At 43.2% G+C, this 14,707-nt stretch overlaps 1 protein-coding gene across 1 annotated transcript in view; it reads right to left on the bottom strand.

The window, feature by feature from the left end:
* Positions 1 to 14,707, bottom strand: part of CPAMD8 (C3 and PZP like alpha-2-macroglobulin domain containing 8) — a 45,177-nt gene that overhangs the window by 28,468 nt on the left and 2,002 nt on the right. The window contains exons 3-20 of the mRNA XM_031557090.1: positions 12,661 to 12,870; positions 12,222 to 12,244; positions 10,910 to 11,075; positions 10,736 to 10,788; positions 10,264 to 10,281; positions 9,233 to 9,287; positions 8,971 to 9,084; positions 8,141 to 8,225; positions 7,760 to 7,868; positions 7,063 to 7,290; positions 6,725 to 6,895; positions 6,231 to 6,359; positions 4,127 to 4,316; positions 3,510 to 3,682; positions 3,254 to 3,403; positions 2,992 to 3,153; positions 1,762 to 1,904; positions 812 to 877 (exon numbers count right to left, since the gene is read on the bottom strand). Coding sequence (XP_031412950.1) covers positions 812 to 877; positions 1,762 to 1,904; positions 2,992 to 3,153; positions 3,254 to 3,403; positions 3,510 to 3,682; positions 4,127 to 4,316; positions 6,231 to 6,359; positions 6,725 to 6,895; positions 7,063 to 7,290; positions 7,760 to 7,868; positions 8,141 to 8,225; positions 8,971 to 9,084; positions 9,233 to 9,287; positions 10,264 to 10,281; positions 10,736 to 10,788; positions 10,910 to 11,075; positions 12,222 to 12,244; positions 12,661 to 12,870 — 2,245 coding nt within the window. The remainder of the gene's footprint in view (positions 1 to 811; positions 878 to 1,761; positions 1,905 to 2,991; positions 3,154 to 3,253; positions 3,404 to 3,509; positions 3,683 to 4,126; positions 4,317 to 6,230; positions 6,360 to 6,724; positions 6,896 to 7,062; positions 7,291 to 7,759; positions 7,869 to 8,140; positions 8,226 to 8,970; positions 9,085 to 9,232; positions 9,288 to 10,263; positions 10,282 to 10,735; positions 10,789 to 10,909; positions 11,076 to 12,221; positions 12,245 to 12,660; positions 12,871 to 14,707) is intronic.

Below are 14,707 nucleotides of genomic sequence, written 5' to 3'. Positions count from 1 at the left end.
TTGCATATTATAATTATAAATGGTAGAAGGAAAAAAAAAAATCTTCCTGTTCAAAGGAGGGGAAAGCAAGCGATGCTCTGCTCAGTTGTTTCTAATGAAATGAAGTAGAGAAAAATGCAACTTTTTATTCCACGCTCTCCTACTCATAATTAACTGCCCCAGCTTGCTGAGGCCCAAAGAGGCACTTCTGGAATTCTTTGTGTATTTCTACAAAGCATATTTCATGCTCAATTGAGCAGATTTGAATACACTTGCTGCAAGTTCCTGTCAAATTTAATTTATAAACATTTATTGAGAGTGAAGTTTACTTGCAAACCTGTAGAAGTTTTTCAACAATTGCTTCAAATGATCCTAGATGCGTTGTTTCTAGTAAAGATCATTACCTGTTATTCATTTTAATTCCAGCTGTGGAAACCAAGATTTGTCAGGTAATAAATTAAGATTAGAGGGAGATGAAAGAGGACTTAGTGCAGTGTGGGAAGCAGTCAGCACTGAATACTCAGTAGTGCACGAGCAGCACTCACAGAAGCATCTTTCTGCCTCCACCTCCATGTGCACATCACTCTGAGATCATTTTATCCCTACAGCACTGCAACTGATGCTGGAACAGATGTGGAAAACAACACCAGCACTTGCAAGAGTGAAGGTGACACTTCTGGATTATTGTTATGATGAAAGATTACTGATTAAAGCACTAATGATGAGAAACAATGACAATCAAAACAATGCTGTAGCTCCAGCGTGCTTTAAAGAACATTGCTTGAATAGGACACAACCCATGGGTATAACTAAGGGAATTTCCCATTAGTACCTGACGTTGAGGCAGTGCCATATCCATGTTTCTGGAAAGAAGGTTCTTTTTCTCTTCTCTGCTCTGCTGGAACAAGAAATAAACCTTTGGCAATAAACTCTTTTCAGCAGACAGTTTGGACATCATGTGGTTACGTTGGTGTTATCAGCCCAATGATCAAACCAAACCCTAGCACAGAATAATGTCAAAGTGAAAGGTGTTTAATTCATCTCTCAAATCACAGAGCCTTCCCAACTCATTGTGTACACACATTTAACAGTCCGGGGGTACAAATAATCTAAAAAAAAAGGTTTTAGTGTTTGTAAGTCCAAATTCTTTCACCAAGCAAAACCAAAGGAAATATCTACAGTACACAACCTCCCACGACATCATCAAAGGGCCTTACTAAAATCAGGTACTGCAACCACTACCTCACATTCCCCTCTCTTTCTCCCACTTGCAATTACCTTGATCTCTAATGTTTTCATAATTTGTTCTGATTTTCTGGACGAGATGTTTCATTACCTTTTTATCTTTAACCAATCTCCAAAACTCACCCCACTTCAAATGAAACCATCAATTGATTTGAAATAGAAAGGGAAGGCACATCCTCACTGTGCAGCATTACTTGCAGTACTTCATGGCCTTTTCCTCACCAAGTCCCTCACGTTCTCTATTTTGACCACCACCTGAGTAGGGAGCATCTCTGCAAAATCAGGGCTAGCATGCACACACTGACAAGCAGCAACTAATTCACAGGAAACAAATTAAAGAATTTCAAACGGTCCTTTCAGAGAAATTAATCCTAGAAAAAGGCCAAGTAAAGTTAAGTTTACTACAAAAATGAAGTACTGTCAGTTGTGATCTTTATCAGATCCATCGAGACCACTGAAGGTTGGTTCCCAACACCACTTTGTCTCGATGGAGACATGTCCTGGAGGGGTGGGGAAAAAAAAATAAACAGAAGTTACCTCTGTGCCATTTTAGAACGCATTGTAGCCACCAGTGTCCCAGTGTGAGGCTGAAAAGCTGGGACAGCCTCATCTGTGTACATGCCTCCATTCTGCCTGTGGTTTAAGCTGACTGTATCTGTCATTACAACCAAGCCGGTTTCCTAGGTAATAAAAATGAAGGCAATAAAGAAAAAAAAGAGAAAAAAAAAAAAAGAATCAAGTGTGTACCAATAAGAACTTCTCTGAGTAGAATCCCTCCAACCTTATTCTGACATTTATGGGTAAAGTTCAATTGAAATGTGAGGATTTTCTCAAGACTTTATCGAAAATTAAAATGACCATTAGTGTAAAAATATTTATAGGCAGAGGTTTTTATGAGAAAGCTCTTATTTGCTTGAAAAATGCATTTCACCAATATCTAACACTACTGGGTACGTGTCTGACTGTCAGGTAACTACAGGTGAAAAATTATTCTACATATTTTTCCCCTGGAATATTACATTACAGCTTTTTACCCTTCCTCAAAGTTTCCAGTGTGTTCTGCTGCAGTCAGCAGGCATCTCGTGTCAGACATCCCCAGCTCTGCTCCACCAGAAATGCCAAGCAAAATGGAAACTGCCCGCACGGCTTCACAGGAAGAGCACAGAATTCACTCTGTCTGCCAGTTCTGTCCCCTAAATGCACTTATTCATAAGAGACAGCAGCTCCCAGACTCCAAAGGCAGCACGGGCTTTGTTCTCTCGCACATACACACTCAACTATTATGAATCAGGTACATGCAGTGTGCACACACCACCTACAAACATGTGGCTCTTTTCCCAACAGTTTCTGCCTCTCAGTAAGAGAAAAAAAAAAAAAAAAAAAACACCACCACATCAGAACAAAAACCCCAACAGATCGGGGAGTGGAGAAGGAGCAATGACTCCTGCAGCAGAGGGTATTAAATAAGGAGTTGAGCTCATGATTACGAGATGGAGAATATGTGGGAGATTGTGGGTTTTAAGAGAATACAATAAAACAATTTGGCTAAGTATGCAGGAAGAATGAAAGGAAGGGAAAGACACGGGATCATTATTATTAGCAGTTGCACAGATTAAAAATGGAAAGAGCCTAAAAGATTAAACATGTAACGCTGTTTCTCTAGCCCAGTCTGTCTCTAAGAGTGGTCAGTATGGGAAGCCCACATAAAGAACACAAAAAATCCAGCAACAAGACACTCCAGAGAGAATTGAGGCTGATGCTTCCTACTGTAAAGGCGAAGCGAGCATCCTTGGTGACATCCCAGTGCCAGGGAAAGACAGAAGATCTACGGCGTCGACGTGAGGACATGCCTGGCCACCAGAAGTGCCCTTCCTCCTTTGGAGCTCCAAAGGCATCGGATACATCGTACTCTGCAAGCTCTTTGAAAACCTGCATGGCACAAGGGAAGAGAGCACCGTTCTTAAGCAGGAAGGCTGCTCACTAAAGGCATTAAGAGAGAAAGATGGCAGTGCCTTAAGATTCATTTTACCTGACTGGCTGTCAGCTGAAAACCTGTCTTCAGCAAGTAGACGCTCTTATCCACAGTGGCAATGCAAACACAGCTTGATTTTGCAGCTCTGACCTTGATGTTCACAACATCACCGGGTCTGGTCTCATTTGCTGAAAGAGTCACAGCAACCTGGGAATTTAACATTAAACTCATCATCTCAGCTTGTGTTCAGCAGAAGAAAACCAGGAGCAATGAGACGCTGCCCCCTCCGCTCTATTAGCTGCATTGCCAATACCTGATTCTCAAAGGTGGACTTCACAGAGAACTGCAGGCTGTCTGTGACCCCTTCTCCATTCTCCCTGACGTAATACACCAGAAGACGGCCCAAGGGAGCCATGCTGTGAGATACTGAGAAATGGAGGAAGGTCACGCAGACTTCAACCTCTGTTGCAGGGGTATCGGTAGGTGCTAAAATACAAGTGGTAGAAATGGCAGTGTTATTCATAAAGTCACCCTCCCCCCACACTTTCCAGATGATGCAAGGCAGAGAACTCCCCACCAAGGACCTGCATTCTTCCCATGTTCCTGCTGCACGAGATCTTTTTGGGCCCTACACCTTTGTCCTTCCTTCCCCTCCCTCTGTCTTACGTAAGACAATAGGCAGTTAGTATTTATAACACGAGTGGTATGGAAAAGATGGATAGAGAACAATTATCCAGTGTTCTTAATAACAAAAGGTCAAGGAAACACGTGGTGAAGCTATCAAGCAAGTTATCCCTACTTCTCTTGCACAGTTACTCTATGCCTTTTATTAGGGGGCATCCAATTCAGAAAAGCATGCTTAAGGTTTGTAGAACAGTGTGTTTTTTTTCCTGAAAATCAGATAGAGCTCATGTTTCTGACACTAACTACCTGCTCCTGGGAAATGAGTGACATCCATGTTCTTCTCAAAGGGAATCGTGGCTCTTTTGCTCCTCTGCTGAGTGATGTTGCTGGGCTGCAGCCCTGAAAGGACAATGTTACCTCGCGATGCCACTTCATAATGTAGAGTGAAGTTGCAAGGACATGTGGACTTCACTGCAATCCAAGCCTCCTCTCCTACCTGCACTCAGAGACGGAAAAGCAAAAGATCTGGTCTTCTACAAGGCATGCTTTTCATTTATAAAATACAGAAATCCATTTGGGTTTCAGACCGAAGGAGATGCAACCCTTTAATAAATGTATGCACTGAAAAGAACATTGCAGTAGCACTGTTTGCACGGACCGACTTCCTTCACGGTAAAAACAGTTCTGTGTTCAGCTCTTCACTGCCTGCAGATCTAGCAAGAGAATGGGCCGGGGGGTTGCATGCATTAATGAAAACAATAAAGGAATCTCTGGAATCCTGAAAGTTAAGCCTTTTGGCACAGAGCAGCTGTCAGAATTGGTTGAATTTTAGACATCCCTTCAGTGGTTTAGCCCAACCCAGAAAGATGTGATGGGGGTGGGAAGAGATGTGTTTGATCGTCTTTGCCGTTTAATTGAGATTATATATCATGATTACTTTCACATGACAAATGCTAATTCAAATAACGAGCAGGCTTGAAATTACTGGGAATAGATCTGAGGGAAAACGCTTTCAAATTACACAAGTCTTGTTATTAATCTGAGTCGGGAACTCAAGGAGCTGTCAGACATACAAGCAAACAAGGAAGCAAGCTCCTTTTCTCCTGGATAAACACATGTGCTGCCTGCAAAGGGCATCAGACCAGCACAGCTACTTCCTGCAGTGAAGCCCCAAACCCAGAGCTACCTGCTTAGTACTGAATACCCTGGGGACAGAAAATCACCCACATATTGCCAAGCTGCTACTGAGAGAGCATTCTGTCAGGTTACTAGGAATGATTAAAGCCTGAGTGATACACAGCCAGCCTTCCTACAAAAAACACGAACTTCTTGATTCTGGATTATGAAGACTTCTGTTATGCAGGATTTCTTCATCAAATGCCATTCCTGATCCTCCCAGCACTTAAAGCATAACAACGCCTGCCTAAGACCGAACTGAACTGTTAAATTTCAATAACGTTTTGAAAAACATCTTTCTTCAGCACTAACAGCCAAGAAGCCAATAAACCAAGAAGGCAAGGACTTGGATACAAGTAACTAGCAATGGTTAAATGCAATCAGAATGCCACAGAGTCCAAGAAGTACCTCGTGACATTGCATATTTGAAGTATTAAGAATTCCCCAGTGGAAATGATGAAACAATCCATTAAAAAATGAATGTAGCTAATTGGAACACCCAGTAAGAGTTGGCAAAGCAGGGAAGCAGTTCCCACATCAGCTGGTCATCCAACTCCTAGCTTTCCCACAGAAGAATTAGTTCTAATCAGGTTATAATAAGAACAATGTGTTCAGATTAGTAGCGTATAATCCCCTTTCCATACCTCAGGAAACTTGCAGAAGATTAATTACCCATTAAACTACCATGAAATGCAATGATAAAAAATGCTCTTATTTAGATACCATAAGACTGAAACCAACCTGACAGCTCTGCTGATAACAGAGAACTCTGTGTAAGTATTGCCACATTCCACAATGCTTTTTACAGAGCAGCGTGCAGTCCCTCAGGGATGTGCATCTTCCTTGGCACAGAGCAAATCCCAAACAACTCTCAGTAAAACAGCACGCAATAGAAATCATGGCTAAATCAGATCCTTCACATTAGACAAAAGTCATCACAACTTCTATATGGAAGAATATGCTATTAGAGAGGCTCCTACAAAACTACCTAAGAAAACAGGGTAAGTTTGAGTACCCAAAGATGAGCAAACCTAGCTGGGATTTGAACTGAGAGTTCTAGAGAAATAACATATTAGTAATAGAGCTTCTTTGCAGCTACTTCAACCTTTGTAATGGAAGCAACAACAGTCCAGCACCCCAGGAAACAGAAGTGGCTGGAAATATTTAATTAGAGCAAAGTGCAGAAAGCCAAGAAATGCAGCTGTTGCCATAATGGAGCTTGAAGCCAACATACCTGGAAAGGCTTATCTGGTGCCTGGAGCTGGATGTGACACTTGCTGGGTGAGTACCAGCTACTGATGGACAAGTAGTTTGGCAGATACTGATCCCCAGATGGTCTCCCATCAATTGCTGTCACTTTGGTCTTAACAAAAGTGGTATCTGAATGTTATTCATGCATAGAAAGTCTGATTCACACTTTATCCCCATCTCCCATTTTATATTATCTAGCTGCTCATCTCTATTGCTGCCTTTACACAGCAAAAGTATTCTCAAAATATTGGACCATTATTGCAATGTTAAATTGTATTTGGAGAAGTATCTTTTCATAATGGCTATAAACATCAGTTCCACGGGCAGTAAGAAAAAAGCAATCATTTGCTGCACTTAAATCAATAAGCCAAAGGTAAAAGGCATTAATTTCCTGTTTGCAGCAAAGACTCACAAGTGCAGGTTTGACAAGATTAGTTACATGAAAGCCCACTAATCCCATAAACAGCTTTCACTCACCTCCAGCCAGACGTATTGGGCAGCTGTAGGAATGGAAGGGATTTCAAACTCCACGAGGCCATTTCTTGACACCAACTCACTTGTGTAAACATTGTCCTTCGGTGTGAGTTCAGCTTTAATCCGAATAGTGACTCTGTCAGCTGGACTTCCATCAGGGTAAGTGACTTCTACCTACACAACAGTTCATGTACAGAACGTGTTTTACTTGGTTTGCAACTCTGGTCAACGATAGAAACCGCAGGTGGGAAAAACACACCAGAAAATGATGTCATATTTTAAACCAGGTCCGTACAACTTTGCATCAACTACATGTTGGTTTTCTCTGTTCTCAATCTTACCTTTCCTTTGTAGGGCAGCCCAGGTTTGAACTGTTTCCTGGTATCCTTGGAGTACTTGATATCAATCAGCTGTTTCTGAACAGGCGTTGAGTCATCGAACGTGACCTGTTTGCTCCCATCAGAGCTGACCACCGTGGCCCAGATATTGACTGTGCCTCGAAAATGCTCCGGGACATCAGCAGGCATCATGTCTTTCACACACACATCGAAAACAGCAGAGCCATCAATCTACCAAGTGCATCAGGGAATGGAAACACAAGTTTGCATACACGTTCAAAAAGCACCCAGAAGCCAAATCTAAAGCACAGGCATTCAACAGGAATTTGCAGCAGTATTTTTAAAGGCTGTGTAGTGCGGGGAAACTAACGGGGGCAGGGGGAAACAGGAATGAAAGCAAGAGTTTGTTGGTTTGTTTCTCCTCCCTCATCCATAGCGTGGACCAGCTCTGTCCCCATCTCTCACTCACGTTCTCCCTCAGCCCCATGAGCTCTAAGACAAGATTAACAGTACACCAACAAATCCTCTTTCCCCCAAATTACAGCATATATTGTAAAAACGTGTAATAGATATGTATTTACTATGCTACACCCATTTATTTCTTAAGCTCCCATCAGTGACACAAATTAGAGTCACAGTATTAACTTCAAAGAGTACAGATGAGGCATTTTATTGCAGCTGACTCAATGGTCTCCCTCACCTGGGTGGTCTTGAGGACAGGGTGTCCCACTTCATGCCTGTAATACCCTACACCATTTATAGTCATATTGACAATTAACCTTCCTGTCACTGGTTTTCCAAATGTATATCTGAAATGGAAAGAAGATAATGAATAACTTCCAGCTATTTTCTGTTTCCCTGAGTATATCAAGGCTAGCACCGTGTGACTTGCACAGCTAGAAAACAAAAAAATAGCACAGGTTTTCCAACCTATCATTTTTAGCATGTTTTATGAAGGCTCTTAGACTGGAAATCAACTGAAAAGTCTTCAGTGGATGAGATCTGAGCTGCAGTGACTGCACCATCCTGTGTGTGCACTACAACCTACAGCAATTAAGCCTTAATTGCAGTACTCTCCTACCTGGCATGGACTGTTCCTTTCTCACACGTTGTAAGGTCACGAATGTAGCGAGGTGGATCAATCAGCAACTCAAATTTTGGTAATACTACAACAAAAGGAAATGACAACAGTCTTTTTCAAGGAGATGCTGCTGTCCAGGTTCCAGCAATAACAGGCACAGCTCTGACAAGGACACTGCTTATGGTCAGATGAGAGCATTGCTAACGCTACTGGGATAGAGCATCACTGAGCAGAGAAGGAATCAATGAGAAGAGCAAACCAAGACGACTTTGACAAGACCTTAGCAGCACATTCTCAGAGTTTTACTTCTTCCTGAGAAATCTGTATCCCAGGATTTGAGTCCAAACTTTCCTTCTTAGATAGAATGTAAAGAGGACAACTTGCTTCACAACATATCAGGAAGGAAGGTGCAATATTCAGCTGTCAGTGTCTACAAGAGCTTGTGTGATTGGGTCAGAAGTCATAGGTGGTATGCTGGTGGAACAACTTCTATCATACAGGGGACTCTGAGACCAAGAAGGGGCAAACAGCTCAGAATTACAAGGAGGGCTCTGGGAAAGGAATAAAAGCACTGACAGACTGAAAGCATCTCTGAGAGTCTTCCAAAGCTAAGTTAAATCCCTACTACATAAATTGTGCAATATGACACGCCATTTCATAGAATCACCAAGGTTGGAAAAGACCTACAAGATCATCCAGTCCAACCACCATCATTTCCTGATGACATGTGTGTTATTTCTCAGGTGCTCCATCTTCAGTAAAAACCTCTTATCATGATTTGTTCCTCTAAATATGTCTGGGTTACAGTCAAGGCAATCTGGATAACTTACCGTATTTCTGAACTTCAAAGGATTTGTTGTATGTGTGCCCCTGCATTTCAGCAAAGATGAGCCACTCTCCAAACACGGGCTGATCAGACAAAGGAAAGCTCATATTCACCATGCCTGAGAAAGGAAAGCATGTGTTGTGAACTCTCTATCACTCATTAATTCTTGCATGGGCTTACTGTAGACAGTTCAGCACAAACAGAAGCGAGTGGCATCCAGCAAAGGTAAACAACAACACACCGAGCTAAAATAATCTTGAACTTACCACAACAAAATGGCTTTAAATTGCTCCATTCTATCATACGAGACCCCCGAGGATCCTGCACAGAGGTTTGGGAATGAGAAACACCACAGTGAAAGCGAGCATCATTAATACAGCCATCTTAGTTTGCAAAATAAAACATTTACATTAACACACACACACTTCACTGACAGCTCATTTGCAATAAGCTTTTGTCCAAAAATTTCTTAAGTTATTTTACTGTGGGGTGTTTGCTTTCTAAAACTCAGTGCACGTTTAAGGACACTGCTTCTATGGCCAATGCACAAGGTAAGCACCGCCAAGGGGCGGATCTTCCACCTGTCGTAAGTCACCTATTCTGCATGGGATGAACAGGCTTCTGAAGATGCTTTCTTTCAATTGGTGGAGGGAGCAGTATAACCAACAAGACAATTTTTAGATGACAAAGCCAGATGAAATTAATCCTGCTGTTTTTGTCAGCATAAAATCTGTGACAGAATGCAAACAAAGGCAGAGAGGGAATTCTTCTACTTGCTGACAGCAAAAGAAAACATATGGCTTAAAAAAGACTAGACACAGAAGGAACCTCTCATTCACCTCATAAGGAAGAAGACAGGAGCACCCTTTCCTTGCCATGAATTTCTATTTTCCACTATCATAATGTGTGGGTGCAGAGATGAGATTGGCCCTGCTATACCAGCCCAGCCAGATGAAGGATAGGATTGTGTCTGCATTGAAAAGAAGGGAGAAATTGAGTGGGACTGTTACATTTATAAACCCCAGAGAATCTAGCCAGCTCTTCTCAGGCAGAAAAACGGGAATGAGTTTCTGAAATTGAAGTAGAAAACAAGTATGCTTGTTGGGGATTAAGAAAACAAAACAAACCAAACAAAAACACCACAAAGATGTGTTAGAGAGACAGGAATAGAGACAATGGCATAGGTTAGAGTTGGGAATGGCCATCATGGACTGGGGAAGTTAGACTTGTTCCTCTCGAGGCTATGGCAACCTTGTGCCTCTACAGAACACATGCTGGATGATCAGCAGATACTCACCACTACATAAGCTTCAATCTGAGAGGGAAAAAAAAAAAAAAAAAAAAGAATGAATGAAAGGCTGTAATGAAACAAGACTACATTCTGCTCCCGGCCCATTGCTGAGCAAGGCATGGCACACAAAGAGACAAAGTTTAAACATCTCTTCTCGGGTTGGCCTCAGAAACAAGAGTTTCATTCAGGCACCTGAGTGGGAAGGCAATGCTTTGTGTATCTGTGCAAAACCTGAATGGAGCACAAGGCTGTAAGAAAATCCTTCCCAAAACTGCTTCAGTACGTTGTACTTAATGGCACCTCAACAGCAGTGAGGCCAAATTAAAACAACAAAATTGCAAACAAGCAGCAAGTCTCTCGAGAAGCCAAAATAGGCAAATAAATCCGATTCTATTCCCGAATCAGAATGCGTCAAACAAAATCCAGGTGGCCGAGAATTTCAGTGTGAAATAACACAAAACAAACAGATCCCCCTTACCCTGTCATTGAACGGCCTCAGGTCTGAGGTAACCGTGAACAGATTTATCAGCACTGCAAGAAGGAAAGGAAACACACTGTTCATCACAGCTGGCACTGAACAGAAGATTCCATCTCGAGAAGCATTGCTTGAAAGCAGCCCCAGCATCTGATAATTTCTCCGAGGCCACTTTACCTTTTTGTTTGGGTTTATAGACAGGCTTATCAGTTTGGATGAAAACTGATGATCCTTTGCTATCGATAGTTACTGTGGTGTAATTGTGAAAAATGTAGCCCTCCTCTGTCACGTGGCGGTTGCCCCACACTTTCAGATGTCCCTGTCCACGAAGCCCTGAAGGCACCTAGAAAACAAGGACACCATAAGGCTGGAACAAAAAAGCTTTTCAGCTTCCCCATGACTTTGGGAATGCAGTCACTACCCTGAAGTATTGGACTGGAGTGAGCAAAGAGCAGTCGCCTGCTGCAAGGCACTGCAACTGTGTGCTGGCAACAAAAAGAAGAGCATACTGGATATTTTACAGTGCAAAAACTTCAAAGGAGGCAAAGCCATGCTAAGAACATGGCAGCAAATTCTCTTCTGCCTTTTCCTCATCATTCAAGTAAAGCAATATCTGATCCCATGGGCAGCTTCCACTGCAGGAAGTGTGTTACACGGGGACATAACCCAGGTGGGGCTGCATGGGGACACAACCATGTTTTGAATGGCATGGGTGGCTCAGCCGATGGGAAAAAAAAACTGTATGCTGGCATATTTTCAACCAGTTGCTCAGAGAAATAAAATACTATTTGAATGACAGTAGATTAAAAAGTAAACAACCTCTGGTAATATAAAATATTATAATTACAGGTCATAATTTGAGACTAAAAAATAAAATAATAGTAATACTGATAGGACCAAAATCAGTGACGATGCTGCATTTCATAGTGAGTTGCATGCTTTGGATAAAGAAGTCCACAGCATTTGGTGCCACTATTACATCTGTCTATATTATGTCTTCTTGCAGTGTGATAAATAGAAGGTCTTTATTTATTTGTATCCAAGTCCAGTAAAGAAGATAAATAAGTATCAAACTCTTTCTGGTAGAATGCAGACACGCTGTGCTGTGCCGCAGCAACATCCCACGCCTGGTCCCAAATACCTGCAGCTACTGCAACAGCAGTCAGACTTATTTCCTTATGGCACTGCATAGAAAAGATTCATTCAGATGCAATCAGCTCCTGCAGGAGCCACACACATCCCTGACGTAGCAATAGGGGCTGCTACTTCTGTAAAGCAGCAGAGCCACGGATTCAGTCGTGGGATTTCTTTAAAGGTATAAGGGCTTGACAGCTGGATTCTGATGGAATGGACTTGGTTGGGTTCTCCATCATCCTGCAGAGCCTCCAGAATGGGACCTCAATTTGTGCCTTAAGATCAATGTCTGTTGTGGCTGAAGGTAAATCCCTCGTGTTCTGATTAAAAACATCTTAAGGTAACTGACACTCACCTTCAGTTTGATTGTTCCTTTATCTAAAACGAGAAAGAGAGACTGTGTTAATTCCCTCAGGAAAAGGTACTGTATATTATGCTGTAAAAGGGCCTGGATTTTTGAAACCAGAATCACACAAAGCCAACACCGACAGAATCTCTCCCAATTGCTGAACACTGCCATATTTTCATCTTAGCATATGATGACCACACACATAAGCATCATTCCCCTCAATTTAGTTAGCAACTGTCAGCCAATGTCAAAGAGAAAAAGGTGAGGCAGTTTGGGATCCCATACATAAAACCACATCAGCACAACCCCAACTGGAAACACTCAGCAGCCAACAATGAATTCAATCCTAGTTTGATTCCAGCTACATTATCATCCAAAGTAATTCATTAAGAGACATTGATGATCCCCCAAAGTAATTTCCAAGCTCAGAACAACAAGAACTCACCCAGAACAGTTCCATGGCCCCGTGACACAGTTTCTCCTTTCACAACCAACTGAATCTGGACCGTTGTCTCTTTGACAGCATTGAAGATGGTGACACTCACAGCTTCCTCAACACCAGACCGGAATACAGAAGGCGCAGCAATCAAATAGCCCCTACATATAAGAAGCAAGATTGGAAGTGGGAGGTCATTGAGAATAACAGGAGTGTGATCTCATTTGTACGGCACTGACAGTGCCAACAAAAGGTGAAGCACAGACACAGGTCCCCAGAACCACTTGGGGCCAGTTCTCCAACCAGCAGCAGTCCCAGCCTTACAGAAGGGGCTCAGATTGCACACAAAATGAACAGTTAAATGAGTTACAGGGTTCAACCTTTCATATTTAAAGACACCAACGTTGTTGTATACAGAATACAGGACTGTTTACTGCACAGACCTAAATAAAGTAAATATACACTTAACTAATCATAAAGAGACCGAATGTCCCGATCAAGTCATTATACTACCCTACAACTTTCCCACTCCAGGCAAAGAGGAATTACCTCAACAGGCACACAGTGTTAAAGCTACCCTAGCAGCTCCATTATAATACAATCTTGTGTTTCTGAATGGAATCTGTACCATTCCTCTGTGACGAACAGTGCTGTGACACGAAGTTAGCAAGCTAAAGTCATACAAAGTCAGAATTTTTGGTGTGTTTGGCTATAAGCAATGTATAAACAATGTTCTCTTCACGGCACGACGCCTTTCTGTTTGTTCATTTGTCTGGGTTTTGTTGGTCGTTTTCTCCCACCCAAAAAGGCTTATTAAACAAGGCAGCTCCTCATATGACAGTTTAAGAGCAGTTTCTCCGTCCGTGCCTTTCCACAACACTGCAGGTCAGGCTGCTTCAGCCCATGATTAATTATCACTCGGGGTGAAGACGATGCTGTTTTACAGCCCCCTCAGTCATCTTCTATCAAATTCCAGCCCCGTGTCTCTCTCTCAGCAGGCCTCATTGCCATGGAGATCCCATTACCCAAAGGAAGTTCAGGTCTCTGCGGCATTCGGGTCACACTGTGTGGGGTATTTATGGACACAAAACCCTCTGGTCACCAGGTTTGAAAACTCATCAGAACAACAATAAAAAGTTACTACTAAGTCTGCGAGCTCCCGCTAAGGAAAACATCACTGATGTGTTTAGAGAGGGAAGGAGAGCACATCTGCATCCAGCACGGAATGACCCGATTCAAACTGTCACATAAGCACAGCGCTGCGGTGCCATCTGTGAAGCACATGGACGCACATTGTTCTAAATCGCTGCAGCTCTTCCTGCTGTCCCAGCCTGCTGATACAGCCATGTAAGTCAGCACATAAACGGCATCTGGATACTAAATATTTTACTTGGCAGTTAAACAGTTAAGCTGACAGTGACTGGACAGAGCCCTTAAGCACGTTTGACTGAGGGCTCTGTCAGCTTACACCAGAACTTGGCAGGACAAGAAATACTTTCTAGCAAGCAAGTGAAAATGAGTTCTCCGTGGCACTCGGTTAATGCGGCCATTCACGATGCTGACGAGCCACAACGCAGCCGGGATAAAGAACAAAGCAAACCTTCATCAAAGCGAACCCAAACGCGCTGCAACAAAGCGGGGATTCCACTTCTAAAAGCCAAAAAAAAACCCAGCTTTCCCCGCAGAGAAACGCTCTGCCGTCGGACGTCCCACAGCGGAGCGCTCCCCAACCTCCGGCAGCGCTACCGCCGGCGCAGCCCGGATTCCTGGAATAACTGCTGCCAGATAAAAGCACCGCAGCCCCGCGCCGGAGGAGCTGCACACAGGTAGCGCTAAAGATAACTTCCCCCCTCCTTCTCTTCGCTGCTTTGGCACCGGCGAGTACAAACGTGCTGGCAGGGAGCGCCGCGGCGCCCCGAGGCTTTGTTACGGCCGCAGCCGCCGCCCGGAGCCCCTCGCCCTCCTTCCCCGCCGCCCGCCGAGACACCGCGGCCGCGTTCCGGTCCGCGCCGATCCCCGCCGCCCGCCCCGGTACTCACAGCCAGCCTCGGGTCTG

The sequence above is a fragment of the Meleagris gallopavo genome, chromosome 30 (assembly GCF_000146605.3).
Source record: "Meleagris gallopavo isolate NT-WF06-2002-E0010 breed Aviagen turkey brand Nicholas breeding stock chromosome 30, Turkey_5.1, whole genome shotgun sequence".
NCBI lineage: Eukaryota > Metazoa > Chordata > Aves > Galliformes > Phasianidae > Meleagris > Meleagris gallopavo.
The sequence above is the reverse complement of the archived record's forward strand: the minus strand, read 5'-3'. Positions and strand labels throughout refer to the sequence as shown.